The sequence below is a fragment of the Varanus komodoensis genome, unplaced genomic scaffold (assembly GCF_004798865.1).
Source record: "Varanus komodoensis strain SLA01 unplaced genomic scaffold, ASM479886v1 scaffold39, whole genome shotgun sequence".
Lineage (NCBI taxonomy): Eukaryota > Metazoa > Chordata > Lepidosauria > Squamata > Varanidae > Varanus > Varanus komodoensis.
This window is the reverse complement of record NW_025335922.1, coordinates 4571697-4589611: the sequence shown is the minus strand read 5'-3', so window position 1 is coordinate 4589611 and position 17915 is coordinate 4571697. Positions and strand designations below refer to the sequence as shown.

General features: G+C 43.6%; 1 protein-coding gene across 1 annotated transcript in view; it reads left to right on the top strand.

Annotated features, from left to right (window-relative positions):
* The window catches only part of BTBD11 (BTB domain containing 11), a 234420-nt gene that overhangs the window by 168003 nt on the left and 48502 nt on the right, over window positions 1–17915 (top strand). The window contains exon 8 of the mRNA XM_044441292.1: window positions 13045–13197. Within this exon, the coding sequence (XP_044297227.1) occupies window positions 13045–13197 (153 nt within the window). The remainder of the gene's footprint in view (window positions 1–13044; window positions 13198–17915) is intronic.

Genomic DNA, 17915 nt, shown 5'->3' with positions numbered 1-17915 from the left:
CTTCTAGAGTTCATGTTTTGTGTTTTGGTTTACCCTGAAGGCCCTTGGCTTAACATTCATTCTACCATTTCTTTTCCTTTTGGAGCCTTGTTTGATTTGCTGTTCCCACTCCCTACCTCATCTTTCCAAGAGGGGTGTGTGTGTGTGTAAGAAGGATGGATACAGTGTGCTTCCCACAGAAAGCCATAGTATATATTGCGGTTTTATTTTACTTTACTGGCCTTTTTCAGTCCTTAATATGCAGTGTGAGATGTGGGAAGACTGTGATGAATAATTATGGAATGAAAGGAAGAAGATATGGGGGAAAGATACAGCAAAGTAAATTAACAACAAGCTGTCAGTGGGATTGTATACATGACTGTATTTTTATTTTTGCAGCTGTTATAACACTGGAAATAGGCTTGTTTCTTTTTAACATTTATCTACTGCCTCATTCACTAAAGAGCCTTCAAGGCACAGCATATCTGTTAAAAGCAATAAAATAAACCTTTTAATAAAAGCTTAAAACAATGCAAATACAAATACTTATGGCAGATCCTGTGGCCTCCTTAACATCATTTGGAAAGCCATAGGGTTTTTTCAAGGTCCTCTAATCTTGGAGCTGACATGCCCAAAAGGGAGCCCCTGTCACAGCCAGTGCAGGAAAAACCAAAGGGTCTCCCTCTACTGAGGTTGTAGCAGGACTTCAGGGGATATTGGGGAGGAGAGGAGTCTGGAGCACCAGAGGGAATCAGGGTAAGCCTTCTGCCACAGTCATCTCCTGTCCCTAACCCTTTATCTAGCAGACAGAAAATGGCCATCTAGGTAAAATGCAGAGTCTGAGGTGCAGCAGCAGTGATCAGTGGCAACACACTTTGCTCCCAACCCTGGGTGCTCAGAAGCCTCTGGGTTTGGAGGCTTCCATGCATCTGCCATGAGACAATTGGATTGCATGCTAAAACATTAAATTACCAGTACATAGCTGTGAAAGCTGAATTGAAATGATGTGTCTTGTGCCCCATCCAAGGGAGTTGGGGCCAATCATGATTTTAGGGGAGGGCATTCCACAGGTTGGGAGTGGCGTAGGGGGCCTTTCACACTTGCCTGAGAAATGGCCTGCCGTGGTCACCTGAACAGGGCCTTACCTGCAGATCTCAACACCCAGACGGGTACTGATATGTCATCAATATTCTTAACACCTCTTGGTGTTAACACCATTAAATGGCCAAGCCCACTGTACGTGTAGTCTTAACTACTATCATGTATGAGAGATGAGTTTCATAAGCAAAGGTGCTTCTATAATAAACATATAGATCTATGATATAAACATTCATTTAATATAAATGAACTAGGGGTGGTGAACCTGTGGCTCTCAGTCCCTCTGAACAGTTCAGACCCCTGGCAGGAGCAATCTGTCCCTCCCCTAGCTGCCCAAACAGTAGGGAGGAAGAGCAAAAGAGAAGTGGGGAGAGAGAGAAAAGGACAGTGGCAGAAATAGTAAGAGAGTGGGGAAATGTACTACAAAGTCCACCAGTTCCTGACATGCCCTAGAACAGTGGTGGTGAACTTATGGCACACATGCCGCAGCGAGCACGCAGAGCCCTCTCTGTCAGCATGCGAGCCAAGTCGCCCCAGCAGCCGAGCATCGGATAACAGCGCACACAGGGGCCATGCGCATGCTCGGAAAGGAGTAGTGGTGCCAGGCAATGATGTCATAAGCCGTGACTCATTAGCCACGACTCGTTCAAGCTTTTGCATGGCCGGCCATTGTGCTGCCAAGGATATACATATATAGTTGCTTGGACTGGCTGTGAGTTGTTTTTTTCTGAACTAAAACCTCAGTTTTCAGGTTTTATTGTAGTGTTGGCACTTTGTGATAAATAAGTGGTTTTTGGGTTGCAGTGTGGGCACTCGGTCTCTAAAAGGTTCACCATCACTGCCCTAGAACAAAGGATGGCAACAGCAGTCAAGGTGTACTGGAACCTGGGGCCTTTGGCATGAAGTGCATCTACTCTGCTGCTAGCTATGGCCTCTTCCTTCACACCCTGGAATACATGGACCAAACATTGGGCCGTGGAACACTGGATTTTCATATACAGTTCTGGAAAAAGGAGTTCCTGGTTTTCAGTATACTCCCCTCATACTTTAATATGGTCTGTTTCATCAGCCAAGCAAAAACTGCTTCGTAGCCCGGTATGAAAATATGCATGTTTCTGGGTAATCTTAAACAGTTTCCAGTTGGCCAGTCTCATTTGACAGCCTTTCAGCAATTCCTTTTGGTACCTTAATGCCTTGCTTGTTGAATAAGGGGAATGCATGCATGTTATAAATCATGCACTTTGTAAGTATAAACCAAAAAGTGATTAATTCTCACAGCCTCAGCCTTGCTAAACAAATTACAGGTATGAATGTAATGAAAAATAGCATATTACACACTTGGGTCACATTTTTTATTCTTCTTTAGCATTCCATTTTTCATATTTTTTTCTGTAGCTTTACAGATTCAGGATTAGCCCATGAAGTTATAAAATAAGAAAGAGGTTTCAAATCTCTTAATAGTGTTGGGATATAGTGGACAGAAGGCATTGTATATCATACTGACTTGCTATTTAGGCTGTGCCCAAATGGACAAGGGAGCGGTTTCATTTTCTTGCTACATGTACTAGGAGAAGGCATTCAAGATCCTGATCCTGAAATCTGCCATCCTGTCTGGCCACTGTAGGGACAGTATGCTGGACTAGATAAGCCTCTGGTCTGATCCAGCATGGTTCTTCTTACGTTCTCATTTACTTAACCTGTTTGTGACTTGTATTGAACAACTGAGCCCTGGATCAAATCAAACCAAACTTTTCTTAGAAGCAAAAATGACAAAATTGAGGCTGTCATATTTGGGACACATTATGAGAAGGAAAGACTTACTGGAGAAGACAATGATAGTAGGGAGGGTCAAAGGCAGAAGAAGAAAAGGACAACCAAGCAAGAGTTGGATGGACTCCATAAAGGAAGCCACAGCCTTGAGTTTAGAGGAGGTGTACAGGCATGTAATGGACAGGACATTTAGAGGTTTTTCATTCATAGGGTGTCAATGACTTGACAGCACAAAACAGCATCATAATTGCAAAACTGCGTGTAGAAGCATGAAACCCAATGTGATTCTAATACATTTGTATCTACAATGAAAGAAAATGTGCAATTGAAAGTACCTGTGAGTGTCCAGAGGTCTTGCCAGAAACAGAAGAACCCCTCTGGCAGCAGCTAAGAAGAGATGATGCTCAGGCAAGGAACAAGTGTAGCCATTTAAAACTCCAGGTAGTTCATGGTAGAAGAAGCTGGAATTGTGCTAACTATGCCAGAGGATAGAGATCAGTGGTGGTGATAGGAGGTAGAAGATGCAAGAAAGCAAGTGCTGCATTGGGGCAGGGCAGGTGGGGGGGGGGGGGGGGGCGGCAGCTTTGAGAGGAGATGGAGTGGGAAAGAGAAGAAGGGTTCTGGGGGGCTGAGTAGGTAGACTGGAGGTTTGCAAAGCCTTTTGCTAGATGTGCTTTAGCCAGGACCAGTGTCAAGGGCAGGAGTCACTGGGCTTATCCTGAGAACCTGCAATTCTGTAGGGACCCTCTATCAAGAGTCCCCTGGAACTGCTGCTCCTACCATTGCAATATGCCAGCAGATTTTGAAAGGACCGCATATTGTTGTTTATTTTAATAATCATGGTACTCTCACTGCCAGTGACAAGGAGAGGGTGCTTGGGGGTTTGTCTAACCCACAAGGTGCGAAATATCTTGGGCCAGGTGGGCAGGATGAGTCTGTCAGTGTTGGTAGCAGTCAACTGTACCTTTGAATCCATTCGCTGGAATGACTCCTTCTCTTTGAGAGAGGCCAGGCTAGGGAGCATGGTGTGAGGTGATGGAAAATTGCCTCCAGCTCTCCCAAAGATGACAGAACCACAGGTGCCCTCCTTGTGCCCTCCTCTTCTCTGCAGTGCTTGTCCTTCCAGTCTCTCCAGCCAGGCTTTTCCACCTGGTTCCCTCCAAGTTGGCTACAAGATCCATCATTTCCATTTCCAAAGTTCAATGGCTTTGCATGTAAAAGAGCTCAAGTTCAGCCCCTGGCATTTCAAGGGACTACATAGAAGTTCTGTGCAACAGAAATCTTCCTTGAGATGCACTGGAGTCATCTGCAAAAGCAAATTCCTAATGACACATAATCCAAGAACTCCCACAGAGAGATGGACAGATCTTGAAAGGAGCTTCATATTCTAAGCTGAAAGTATATGAAGCCAGCTAAAAATAAAAGTAGGGGACCCTTTATGTGCCATTGCCATTCAGCTGCTTGCGTATTCCATGGCTTAATCCTGCTTGCATTGCTGCGTGGTGTGCGCAGACACAGGTTAGGCTGTGTACAACAGATTGCAGCAGACAAATCTCTTGCCTTCCTTTGGATGCGCCTAAGAGCAGAGTATCCTCAACGTTATTTTATAAGCCTAGCATTTGAGTTACAAGCCTGGCATTTTATTGTTTTGCTTTTTAAGGGAACATGCACAAGATCTCCTAATTAATTCAAAGGTTTAAACCACACACACAGCCATCATTTAGGACAGTTAGACTTTCCTGGTTGTAACTTTGCTTGTGCAGTGAAGAGAAACCAATTATGCATGCTGCTAATGCAACGCTGAACATCAGTATCCCTCATTACAATTTGGAAAGTGATCTTTCTTTTGTCTTTGTCACACTGTCTTTCATACTCCAGTCCCACTTTACTTCTGCCTTTCTTGTTTTCTCCATAGCATCACAAAAAGATTTAAATGAATCCTGAACATTTCACTGTAACCATCATACTTCAATCATGAAATGGTATCCCTAAGACCTCCAAACATGTTTCCATCTAGGCACTGACCAGACTGAAGCCTGTTTAGCTTCAGCACAACTCATCAGCTCCTGAGCATTGGCAATGCTGCCTTCTAGGTGCCTCCCCTGTCTCTTGCTGGATGCTGGCTGGGTTTTTTATGGGAGTTGCTATCTATCACATCAGTTTACAAGGACTGGGCAGGGCTGTGAAGGACAGGACATTTTGGGGGGACATTTATTCATGGGGTCACCACAAGTCAGACAAGTGTGTCCTTTAGCACTCTTTAGCCAGAGTCGATGCAGATAACAGTAACCAAGTCCATCACATCCGGAGGGCACCAGGTTGCCTATCTCTTCCTTAGACCATGCCCTGGGATATACTGAGGGCACAGTGTTGATTCTTCATACATGCTGCTTCTACATATTGCCACTTAATAAATTCTGTGTTCTGCTCAGGCCTGTATGATACATGACCCACAAGTGTTTCAGAGTAAAACCCACAAGCTGTGCGTGGTGGCTTGCCAATGGCCTGATAACCACAACTATTTTTGCTATAGCAAGGTGGCACGAAACTTAGAAGGCTTATCGAGTTCCCTGGCGGTTGGTTTCAACTTGGTGGATCATGGCTCTATGGAAAGCCTTCTGCCAGGAGGCACACCCAGTGCCAAAGCAGGTGCCTCTTCTGGAAAGCCAGGCTGTTGGACTGGGACTATGGAGACCCAGGCCGTAGTCCCTACTCAGCCAGGAAGCTTCCAAACTGAATTTGGGACAGTCAGCAGCCCTCAGCCCTAAACTATCTCCCAGGGTAGTTGTGAGGATAAAATGCAGAGGGGAAGGCCATTTTGGATCCCTTGCAACAGGAAAGGGTGCTTTGTGGCCCAGTAATAATAAATAAATGCCTCCTGGCACTAGGCAAATGACTTTCCATTTGCCAGAGTACTAGTTTGCCATGGCTGCTGGTTTAAACTAGTCAGTGTTGTTGATCCTGCTGGTGTTCAGTTGGTGCCTTGCACTCCTGCCTCCTGTGGCTTCAGTGATGTTCTTACATGGTGAGGCTGGCAGGGACTATAGTGCGGCAGTGGAGCGCATGCTTGCCGTGCCAAGTGTCACTCCTTCATTCAGTCCTTGGCGTCTCCGGTTGAAGAGATCAGGTAGCAGGGCCAGGAAAGCGCCCTCCTTGCCTAGGGCTTGGAAGGCCACTGCCATGCAGAATATGCAAGACTGGATCAAGGGTCCTTACTGATGAGGCTTGTGCACTGCAAATCCCTGCGTGGATTTTTTTGGTGGGGCTTAGACGTTGTTGCTTTCCCTGTGTATGTTAGAACGAACAGGAATTGGATTCATGTTTGCAAATGTGTCCCATCTGTAATTGTGAAGGTGAACAACAGTGTCCTTCCCGGGAAAAGGGCTCAATTTCCCAAACTTTTGTTTGTATTTTTAAAATGCACATGCTTGCACTTTGCTTTATGAGGGGAAAGTGAACTTTTAAGGGGTACACATTTTTTTTCATTTGAAATTCACACATTTTTCATTTGAATGAAATGAAATGGAACATGGGAAAGAAGGCAAGCTGAGCTTAAAAGTAATGTTGGGAAAATCTTGAAGATTACAGCAATCATATGTTCACCCACGCGTAGATTCTGAGGCACTCATGACTTATTATGATACACTCATGATTTCTCCACTCCTGGTAGCTGGCTGGTGCTTAGACAATGTCTTCATCCACTAGGGCATTTCCTGTGCTTTCTAAGCAATTTCAATGGGCTTTTTGATCCAGGAAATTCTGGTATTCGGGGGAATGGCAGAATTAAATGTTAGTTGTGCAACGGTGCTACACCAAAGCACCACCTAGAGGTTATAACAGGGAAAAGTATGGAAAGGGAGAGAAAGGGAAGAATTGAAAAAGGTGTGCAGAGAATCTGATCTTACTTTTGTAATGAATCTGGAAGCAAACACTGTGGTAAATTGGCAAGGTAAGGGTGTGTTTCTATCACAGCTTCCAAGCCTAAAGGCTTACATGTATCCTCTGTCATGTGAAGGTACACATTTCCACTGCCACCATGCCTTGCACCAGGTATTTTCTCAAGACAGTCATTTTCTGCCATCTAGATTTGGTGTTGGTGAGGGAGAGGGGAGGTGAAGAGGCAGTGATGCCAACTGGAGTTGGTGTAAGTCCACAACCTCAGCCTCCTCCTCTTCCCATCCCTCATGCACCTTTTTCTTCCTCCAAGGCATATTTGTAAGCTCAGGTGGGGTATTCATGGTTCTTTCCATGCCAGGCATGTAGGAGCAGGCTTAACTTTGGAGTCCCAGCTGAAGAATCCCAGGCAGTATCTGAAGGCCATAGGATAGTTCCTTAAAAGCTTCATCTAGAAAGACCCCTACTCATAAACATCCTGTGTTTTCACTTCTTATTCATTTTCTTTTATTGCAGAAAGTCTGTTAATAAGCAGAAGAGAGAATAGCTGCACAATGCTTTTTAGTTAGTAGCATCGGAGCTGGAATCTGGAAGCATTTCTAGCATCAATAAGGCAGCTTACATTTTTTATGAGCCACTCTAGGAGGTTTTTTTAATTAAAGGACAGCATATAAATATCTTAAATAAATATCATTTTTAAGAGGGACTGACCTAGAATTATCTGTTCAAGTGGGAAAAATCTATTTTCCCATTAGGAAACAACTTCCATTTGGGACTTACCCAGACAAACAGTCAAACCATGCTCCCTACCCCATCTTTATTGTACATAAAGTCAGTCCTGATCACAAGATAATAATGCAGTATTATATTATGTTTCCTCAGTGGATCAGCAGTAGAGGACTGTAGCCTTTCTGTTGGCCCCTTCTTTCTTCTTCCAAGAAAGCTGGGATGATTGTGCTCTAGGAAACATAATGTAATGTAAAAGAAGGGAAAAGGAAAGAAAGGATTTGCATGAAAGTTGAAAGTTGACATGGAGAAACTTGAAGGTAAAGTCTGCAGAACCTCTTTGATCATTTGAGAACTGAAAGAGTGACTGTTGTGAATGAAACAGTAGCATTTCTTTTTCACATGGTGCCTACAAACCAATGTCACCCAATATGCTGCTCTCCGGATGTGTGGCCCATTGCCTAGAAATGCTGAGAATGCAACCTAAAAATCCAGAGGGTGCCCTGTTGGAGAAAGCTGCTACAAACAATCAAAGGATTGGAGCATTTTGCTTAAAAGACCTGACAACAGTATTGGGGCTTTTAAATTAGGGAACATTACTCCCATCCCATGCACACACACCTTCATCAGATATTTCTTCCAAATAAAAGTGGTTGTGGGCAATTGAAAGGGAATGAAGGGGTCCCCTTCCTGCTGTGGAAAGGAACATATTTCCATCTCTGTGTGTCCCCCACTTTTAAGCCGATGGGTGACCCAGTTACCATAAAATGTCAAGATTTTGATTGCTTGTTATACATTCCTTCACTTCTCTGTAAAAGCAGGGCCTTGTTCTATCAGTTATGAAATTCTTAGATTGCAGGGTTTAAAAATGGTATAAAATTAGTGATGCCACCAATTTAACCACAAATATGCAATAATAATCACTGCCTGTGTGATGGGCCAAATTTCCTGACAACAAATTTTCCCTTCTCTCTTGGGTTTCCAGCAGGATAGTGTGTTATTCTGATGCAACCTGGCAACAGCAGAGAGGCATCCCTTCCTCCCTGCTGAGCACCTGGTATAATCCAGCCTGGTACCTGCAGGAGCTATGTTGCCCCTTATTTGTTTCAAGCTTCCAAAGCAACAGTCATTCTCTTTGCAAAATAGCTCTTTATTGCCACTTCACAGCTAACAAAGTGCAGCAACTGAAAGACTAGTCCCTGTATGAACAGAGTGATTAGTTGAACTAAATTAGAAACTACCTCTGAAAGTCCTCCTTCTCAGTAACAATGGGCTCCATCCCTCTGAGTGGATCCCTCAGGAGAGGAGCTGGCCTCCTAGCCCTCTAACTGGTAGCTCTTAGAAACATAGAAACAGAACAAGTCAGAAGGAGCCTCCCGGGCCATCTAGTCTGACCTCCGGCTCCAGCTGGCTCCGCTCACGACATGCCCACCATGTTTATGTCCAGCCTATCTTTGAACACCCTCACCGATGGGACCCCAACGATCTCCCGTGGAAGCCCGTTCCACACCCTCGGGGTCCTGACTGTCAGGAAGTGCTTCCTGGCATCTAAATGGAACCTTGGCTCCCTGAGCTTTGCTCCGTTGGAGTGCGTCCTGCCTTCCTCTGCAGGGGAGAACAGGTCTCTACCCACCTCCATGTAACATCCCCTCACATACATGTATGTCGCCAACATATCCCCTCTGAGTCTCCTTCAGGCTGAAGAGACCCAGTTCCCTCAGTCTCGCCTCATACCCCATCCCCTGAAAACCGACCACCAACCTTGTGGCCCTACGCTGCACTGACTCTAACCTGGCTATATCCTTTCTGTAATGAGGGGCCCAAAACTGAACACAATACTCCAGTTGCAGGCGCACTAGAGTTGTGTAGAATGGTAGTAATACCTCTCTTGATCTAGAAGCCACACTTCTGGCTATGCAACCAAGGGTGGCGTTCGCCCTCTTGACCACCGCATCACACTGCTGACTCATGTTTAGCCTGCAGTCAACCAGTACCCCGAGGTCCCTTTCACAAGTGCTGCTCTTCAGCCACTTGTCCCCTAACCTGTACTTATGACACCTACTCCTATGCCCCAAGTGCAAGACCTTCCACTTCTCCACATTGAACGCCATCCTGTTGTCTCCTGCCCACTTCCATCCTCTTCTATCCTGATGTTGTCTTCCCCTTATCCTTTGTTGCCTCCCTTCTCTCCTAACCCTTTCTGCTCTCATGGTCTGCCTTAGAACCTGGGGGCAGTGACCTTGAGACAGCCTCACCCTTTTCTGCCCCCTCAATTCCCACACCCTCCATCTGAAAGATTTCGGAGCCCACATGAAAAGAATTGATACAATCCTGACTTTGGAACATGTGCCCAGAATAATTGTCTACTCCATTCCCTACAGCATCCTTCAAGTGTGTTGGACTACAGCTCCTTCCATCCTGATCCAGCATGGCAAATAGACCTGTAATATAGGACATCTGGCAGGCACCAGGTTGGGAAGGCTGGTGTGATCTCTGAGGTTACCATATTCCCAGCTCAAGGTCATGAGGGCCTCTTTCTAGCCTGCACTCTATCCGGGATTACAATCACTGGTTGTATTTAGACAACACAACACACCATGGCTTTCCCCCCATTGTTGTTGTTTTGTGTTGTTGCAAACTTACTTCATCATGATAAGTTTGGTCTTTAGAAACCATGATGAGAAACAATAGGTTGTTCTGTGGTTTCTCTGTACCACCATGACTTGTTGTATTGTCTGACTCCAGGATCATGGTTTCCATGGCCTTGGTATGCAACCATCAAAGAGTCTCCTAGAAAGAGCAGAACCTGCAGGAGCCACTCCCCCAGCCAGCCTCTATGTGTGGACCAATGAGGAAGAGACAGGTGACATAGGCAAGGGGTTATACACCTTGGGATTGAATTTTAGGTGCAGTAGCTGATAGAATACATATCAAAAGATGGGAGAACTGAGTGGAGAAGACAGAAACCATGATACAGAAAATCCACTTGATTATCCATCAGGTAGATCATGGTGGTAACCATGCAGGATTGCTCGTCATGATGTAGGAATGCAAGCACTATATTTGTTTCTGGAGTGCATTGTGAGATTCTCCTTTGCCCTCACATGTATTTTCTTTTGGGAGAAATTCAGTGCATGGCTCTTGTGAAACATCTGTTGTTTCAATTTATCATTTTTATTGACCTGAGTGCACCTTTTCCCAGAATTCTACAGCTATTTCTTCTCCTTGCTTTGTGAGTGCAAGAGGAGAGCCCTCTTGTCTAGACAGCAAAGAAGATTGCCTCAGGCAACTCGTGACTCACATTTCCCCCCTGGTGATGCTTTTGTTGGGGAACAAGCAATCTACACCTGCTTGGAACTGTAAGAGGACATCTGGTTTGGTTAAAGAGATGCTCCCCTCTTCACCTTGTGCCACAAAACCAAATCTGGTCTAGCCCGTTTAAAATTTGCTTCATAGTTATCTAGGCAAGGGAGCCTTGGCTACTCAGCAAGTACAATAAAGCACATTTATATAAAGGGGAAAACAATAGACTCCCCCCCCCCCAAAAAAAAACTCTGAAAGTGTTCCAAGACAAAGGATCCAAACCTAGATGGAAGGAAAACCTGAGAAACCCCTGGAAATTTTTTGTAGTGTACATAAGATGCATAGAGGCTGAAACATGATTCTGGGCAGAATTGACTGAGAGGGTCTTCTAAGCAAGCCTTATTAAAATGAAGGAAATTGTTTGAAAGCTTTTGATTCCAAATTGCTCTATTGATCAGATAATTCTTGAAAAATAAAGTATATGGGGGGATTCACATGGATTTTCTTGCAATTCATATTAAATTTAGTTACTATAGCAACTTGAATGTAAAGGGGAGCATACGCTGGGTGTGGGGTGCCCCTTTTGGGGTTCCAGCCAGATGGCCAAGCCATGTTCCAGGCACATTTTCTGGGGGAGGGGGGCGTTAGGCTGTAGAAAGCTGTTCTACCATCTTCTGTTTTGTGAAAGTACATGCACAATTTTGATTACACACCCAAGAACCACAGTTAGGATATTATTTTATTTTAGTACTTTTTCTTTAAAGCAATACATAGTAATCTTACTTCCTGCATTTCTTTTTTATCAAAGTTCTTCCATTTATCCTAATTCAGAAAAATGAAATGTTTCTGGGAAAAAGATGCATTTACTTTCATTTTATCTTAGTAATGATATGTTAGTCTGCCTCAAGTCACCCAGTGAGCCACATAACAAAAACTGCGATTTTAAATCCATCCATGTCTAGTGATGGGAAAGCTTCCCTTGGTTTTGCTGGGAATTGTCTCACCTAAAACAAGCAGCTTGCAGCTCAGTTTGGATCAGGCCTGAATTAGCTCATTTAAATATTAGATCATTTCTGACTTTCCAATCTTGGGGTATTCATCATGTTGTCATCAGAAACACTATGTGGCCTGGAGTCCTCTCAACATTTCTGCCTCCTGCTGGTAAGTTTCAAGAGAAAATGGGAGGGCAGTTACAGTGATGGAGAATTGTCAACTGAGCCCAAACTTCTAAGATGTGGTCTCGGCTCAGCTCATCGATAGCCCAGACGTTCCGGATCAATGTTTCTATTCCAAGCACCCCAATTTCAAACATTGCTGTGCATAGCGTTGTGCTACTCTCATCCCCAAATTGCATCATTGACCCTTCCATGCCACATCACCAGAAGTTTTTACAGGAGAGAGAGAAGAAAATTTAATAAGCTGCCTCTTAGAGTCTGTGAGGTTTATGTGCCTTCATGTCTAAATAGCCAGATCAAGACCAAAGCCTTTCTTTTGTATTCTGGTTGTATTTCCTCTTCTGCTAGCAAATGCTGTTTTCATAATGAGGTACTGCTGGATCACCTCCCTGTCAGGGGCAGGGCGGGTTATATTTCTGGAATTACAACAGAAGAGCCTTCTGTATTCATTGATCCCCTCCACTCAAAGCCTGGGGCTGTCATTCTGAAAATCACTATATGCCAGTTGTTTTCCCTTGATTGCAACCTAAAAGGAAAGTCATCAGTTATTAATGAAAAACCGTATCAGGGTCATCCTTCTTGATAGTTGAAAGGTACTACAATTCTAATTTCATGCTGATATAAGTTCTGTACACTGGACAGCTGTTGATATTACACTGGTTTCACGATTAAAATTTCAACATATGATTTTTAAGCTTCCTTTCCCCTGTATTCAAAGAGGAGGAAAAATTGGCTTTGCTCTCAGTCTGATCGCCTATGCTTATCTGGGAAGGAGGGAATCCTTGGGCAAAAAGGTGCCTTTTCCCTAAACAATTACTAGCGATTTAATTATTTCCTTAAGACTCAAATTGAAATCAAGGTGTGAAAAGCCCAAAGGAAATGCATATACCAAGAAAAGAGCCCAGGACCTATAAGTAAACACTTGGGAATTGCTATTTTAGGGAACTCAATTCAGGGGGAAAATGATTCCAGTATTTGGCTCGGCTCGGCTCTACCTCAAATCCTCCGAGAAAATTGTCAGTGCCTTTGAGATACAAGCACAGACACTGCATGCATTTCATAATGGGAGAAAATAGCTTCTTTGTCTTGCTCTTCCTAGGCCTTTCATAGTGCTGCCACCTCTGATGGAATGGATAAGAGTAGCGCTGGCGCACGCAGGGCACCGTCGCAGTTTCTCCGTGGACAGCGATGATGTTCGGCAAGCAGCCAGGCTCTTGCTACCAGGAGTTGACTGTGAACCTCGGCAGCTAAAGTAAGTATGTGCAAAAGAAATGATACGAGATTCTGTAAAGCAATTGCTGTCCTTTAACAAAACAGAGCTGGGGTTCAATTGCATACTCAGTATGCTGATGTAAGTTGCTCTCCCCGCCCCCACCAACTTACCGTTTAGAAAACCAATAACTGTATTTCCTTCTCATTGCTGTTCAAGCCAGTTTTGGAATCTGTGAGGCTCATGTGCTTGCATGTTTAAATACAAATCAAGCCCTACGCTTGTCTTTTGAATTCTATTTGTATTTCCCCCGCTTTGCCATCAGATGCTGTTTTCATAATGAGCATTCACCCAATTATCTCAGTCTTGCTGTGCTCCTCTGCAAAATTTGAAGGTGTTATTCAAAAGGCTGCAAAACTGGCTTCTCCCCCTTCCTTGCTGCAGCAGTGGTGTAAACAGCATATTTTGCACTGAGAAATACTTCTAGCTCCTGCTGAAAGATTCTGGAGTTGGGTTTTTTTAAGTCTGTTTCAGGAAAAATGGTTGTGCTGTTAAAGGTTTTTTATGCATATTTTTAATAGAATAAGTACGAAGCTGTATTGCCTCTAGTGATTTCCTAATGCTACTAGAAATATGTATGTGCTCCATATCTTTTATTTTAAAAACCTTGTTGCAGTTGCACTTACAAGAATGCTGGATTCTCCTACATCCTTCACTGTAGGATGAAGGCTATAGAATATATTTGCTTTCCGCTGTTTATGTGAGATGACTTAAGCCTTAGCACTGTGAGCCTGTCGAGGCAGAAATTAGTCACCTAGCTGCTTAGTAGCTTCAGAGCAGAGTGGAGCTGACCGTCCTTGGTTAAACTCTTCCTTGGAGACCAGTGAATCCAACCTCAAGTTGTTATTAGTATTAGCACGTATTAGTATTAATATTTCAGTAGTCGGTTGTAAAAAAATCTCTTCAATATATAAAGGATTGCATGCATGTCCCTTGCTACAGCAGACTGCACATCTGCAGTTCCACTGCTTCTTGCTGCAATGCCAAAAAGAGGCTTGTACTTTCCAGGCTGTTCAGGAGGATAAGGCATTGTGATTGCTTGGCACCACAGCGTTAGCATCCAGAAGCCCCCTGCTCTAAGAGGTGCCTTGGATTCATGCCTGCCCTTCTTTTTTCAGTGTCCAACCTTCAAAGGGAAACAATAGACCTGGCTTTTCTTTTCTAAAAGAATGCCTTCCCTTATTTCTGTAATGTTGATTTGGCAACTGTGTCTGAGACAGGTCCATGTGGTCCTGCTTCTCACTGTTTTGTATTTATGTGATAAATCTGTTCAAAATTTGCTTTCAGCAGATACGGTTTTGTGAAAAAGAAATGTAGCATAGAGTACTTTCACATATACACACACACAAATCAAAGGCATATTCACTCAACAGAGCTTACTTCTAAGTAGGAAGGGATAGGATTGCACTACTGGTATTACTAGGTTCTGGTTCTCTGCTGGATGTGGCCATAACTAGGAGCTGGGGCTGTGGGGCAGATTGCCTTCAGAATAGTTCAGGTCCACCATGCTCTGTATTCATTACTATCCGCATGATGAAGCAGGATGGAGAGACATTCCTCCCGCACTGTGATCACAATCTGGGTTAGAGACCTGCCCCACAATTTACATTGACAAATACTAATCTATTAAAATACACAGATCACTGTTAGGGAATGTATATTGTAGGTGTAGAGTCATACTCTACACCTGTGGGAGGAACAGGTTAAAGCCACCCATGAAGGGAGAGGGAAAGTCGATGTATCTCCTCCCTATAACTTTAAGGGTTTGATAAAGTAATGCTTTGGCCCTCTGTAGCCCTGCGTAAATAACTGTCCTTCAACCTATTCTACCTCACAGGGTTGTTTTGAGATACGGACGTGCTCTGAGGTCTTTGCAAGAACTATTTCATCATGTTCTTAGAAAGTCTGGTTTTAAGAAATTGAAGACCTCCAGTGGCAATTAATATAATTGCAGCTGTGTAAATATGCAAGTCTCATTGCTATGGTAGTATGCGAGTTAGCTAATTATGTTGGCAAGAACTGGCATCTTGCTCTACCTGTGAAAGTGTTTTCATGATGCGACCTGCAGAAAATATATTTTCCTAGTGAACATAGGTTATTTCCACACCAGGCGTTTAGTGTGGATTCACTGTGCCCCGTTTGCTCCCATTTTGCAGGGGTTCCACATGACATTGTAACCTGTCTGCCATCTTCCTATGTGCATCTTTTACTTTTTTGTTCCACCGACTGTTTTGAGAAGAGTTGGAAGAACTGTGCCATCGGTGTACATCCCCTTAGTGTGATGTTTCCTTTAAAAAAAGGAAAATGCACAGTTTGGCTGTGGGCAGCAATATTTATCACAGCACTGCAACCACTGCAGTGGGCATTATGCTTTAACCCCATTGATTTTTAAAGGATCAATCTTTTAATTAACCTTACATTGCCTTCCTGGATATATATTAATTAAAAATTAAAACATTAGAAAATATGGCTTAAATGAAAGGGAATTAAAGCTGTCTAACATTGTAATCCTAATTTCTCTTGGCCATCATCATTTTAGCAACATTAGTAAAGGAGCCTTATTGACTAATGTGGTGGGATAAAAATCCAATAAATCAATAAATAACATTTTTCCTAGATTATTTTTTTAATATTCATTTTCCCAATCTGCACTCCCAATGCATGATTCATTTTTCCAATCTACACTTCCCATCCGAAACAAACATTAAAGAGAATGGGCTTGATCAAAATGTAACCCTGCTTAGGGGAGACATATTAAAATCACTGGAACTTGAGTTAGTCATGAAACCTACTGATTTCAGTGGGCCTGTTCTATTATTACATCTGAATCCAACCCTTTGCTGTTGTCTTTTGACATGTCATAGGCAGTGCCGCACATTCACACTTAAATGAATGAGCATGTAGCACTAAATGTATAATCGGTGGTGTTGTTATGACATACTGCTTGGATATTTGTTTTTCAAATGGCTGCTTAGATGAATTGGGCTTCCCTCTTTCCCTCCCTCTGCAGTATGTGGTGCCTACTGGTTTTGACAGAACATAGATGGATGAACTGTCAAGAAAAGGGTAATATCCCCAGTAGTGTGTAGGGTCAATTGCAGTTTACGTGTAGCTTACAGAAGAATAATGATTCATCTGGAAGCACTCGTAGAAAGAGCATTTCCCCCTAAAGATATGATAACTTGTTATATTCCTGCCACTGTATAGCCAAGAAGTTGGGATTAATCTGCAAGCAAATACGTGAGCAGTAGAGGATGCAACAGTGGTCTGATAAGAATTTTAAGCATGTTTCAATTAAGCATCAGAAGCATTGAGAAAAACAACAATAATAAAGGGATTCACTATGGGAAACAACATATATTGGCAGGGGAAGGGTTCAGTTGGTTTTAATATTAGATGTTGTTTATACAAAATTTTGCAGAATTTCCCAGTGAGGTATGTTGGAGCAAAGGTAGAAGGATGAGTTTTAAGGGGCAAGAAACGGAGGTGACTACGCATTATATTGGAGTAGTTTTTCTAGAAGTACAAGATTCATGTTAGTCCTGTACTCCTGGAACAAGAGAAATATAATGTAGCATGTGGAGGTATTGGAGGAATCCTCTTCAGAGGAAGAGCTAGAGCTCTCTAAGACAAACCACACCAAGGTGTAGTCCATGCTAGGAGACCAGGACTAGAAGATGCCTGGACCTTCAGGGGAGGTAGCAGCAAGTCCATCTCCACAAGGGGAGGGTATCTCTTCCCCTGAAACAGAGACTGAGTGACCCTCTAGCCTCCAAAAGAAGGGACAGGCCAGAAGGTTAAGTGTAAGAAGTACCTGCTGCAAAGAAGGGGGCCTTATGAGCAGGGCCCTCCCCATGAGGAGGATATCCTTCAGAAGCCTCTGAGATTCTGCAGCTGAGCCTTAGATGGGACTCTGAAAGCTTCAGCCTATAAGTCTCAATTCTTAACAATGAGGGCTGCTGGGCCAGTGTTTTACATCAGCTTTGCTCCTCATCTTCCTTCCTGCCTAGGGCTTTGCAGCCTGTCTTAGATACGAAGATGCAGCAGGAATTTGTGTGTACCGATCCATTCTTTACTCCAGGTTAGACACTACAGGATCATTATGGCCAGGCATGTCAAAGATAAAGTCGGGCGAAAATTCTAGTGCAGCTGCAATGCATTCAGAACCTTCCCTTGGATCTTCTGTGGCTACTGTTAGTTTGGAAGTTGAAGAATGAAAGCAAGCCTGGCTTCTCAGGGGCAGAGACTGGAGGCCTAAGCGCACAGGAGGAACTGTGCTTGATAAAGCAAAAGTCCATCTCATCTAGCAACCTGTTTCCCACAGTGGGCCACCAAATGCAGAGGGAGGGGGCATAACTCAGTGGTGGAGCACATGCTTTGTCAATAGAGTGCCAGGTTCAACCCCGGCATCTTCAGCTGAAAGGACCATGTAAGTGATGGGAAAGGCCTTGGAGAGCTGATGCTAGCCAGACTAGATCATAGTGAATCAGATGGGCTGGTCAGATGGGCAAATGGGGTGGTGGGGGTGGTGGTGATAATTCTTCAAAACTTAAGAATTTCTGTATGAAAAGCACTTTCTAAAAACTACATGAGGAGCATAGGATGTGTTATTTATACATGTCGGCTGTGCCTGTGAGTATATCCAGTGTAACTAGGAATCATGGCCAATTGCCACTTTCTAGCATGCATATATGCATGAT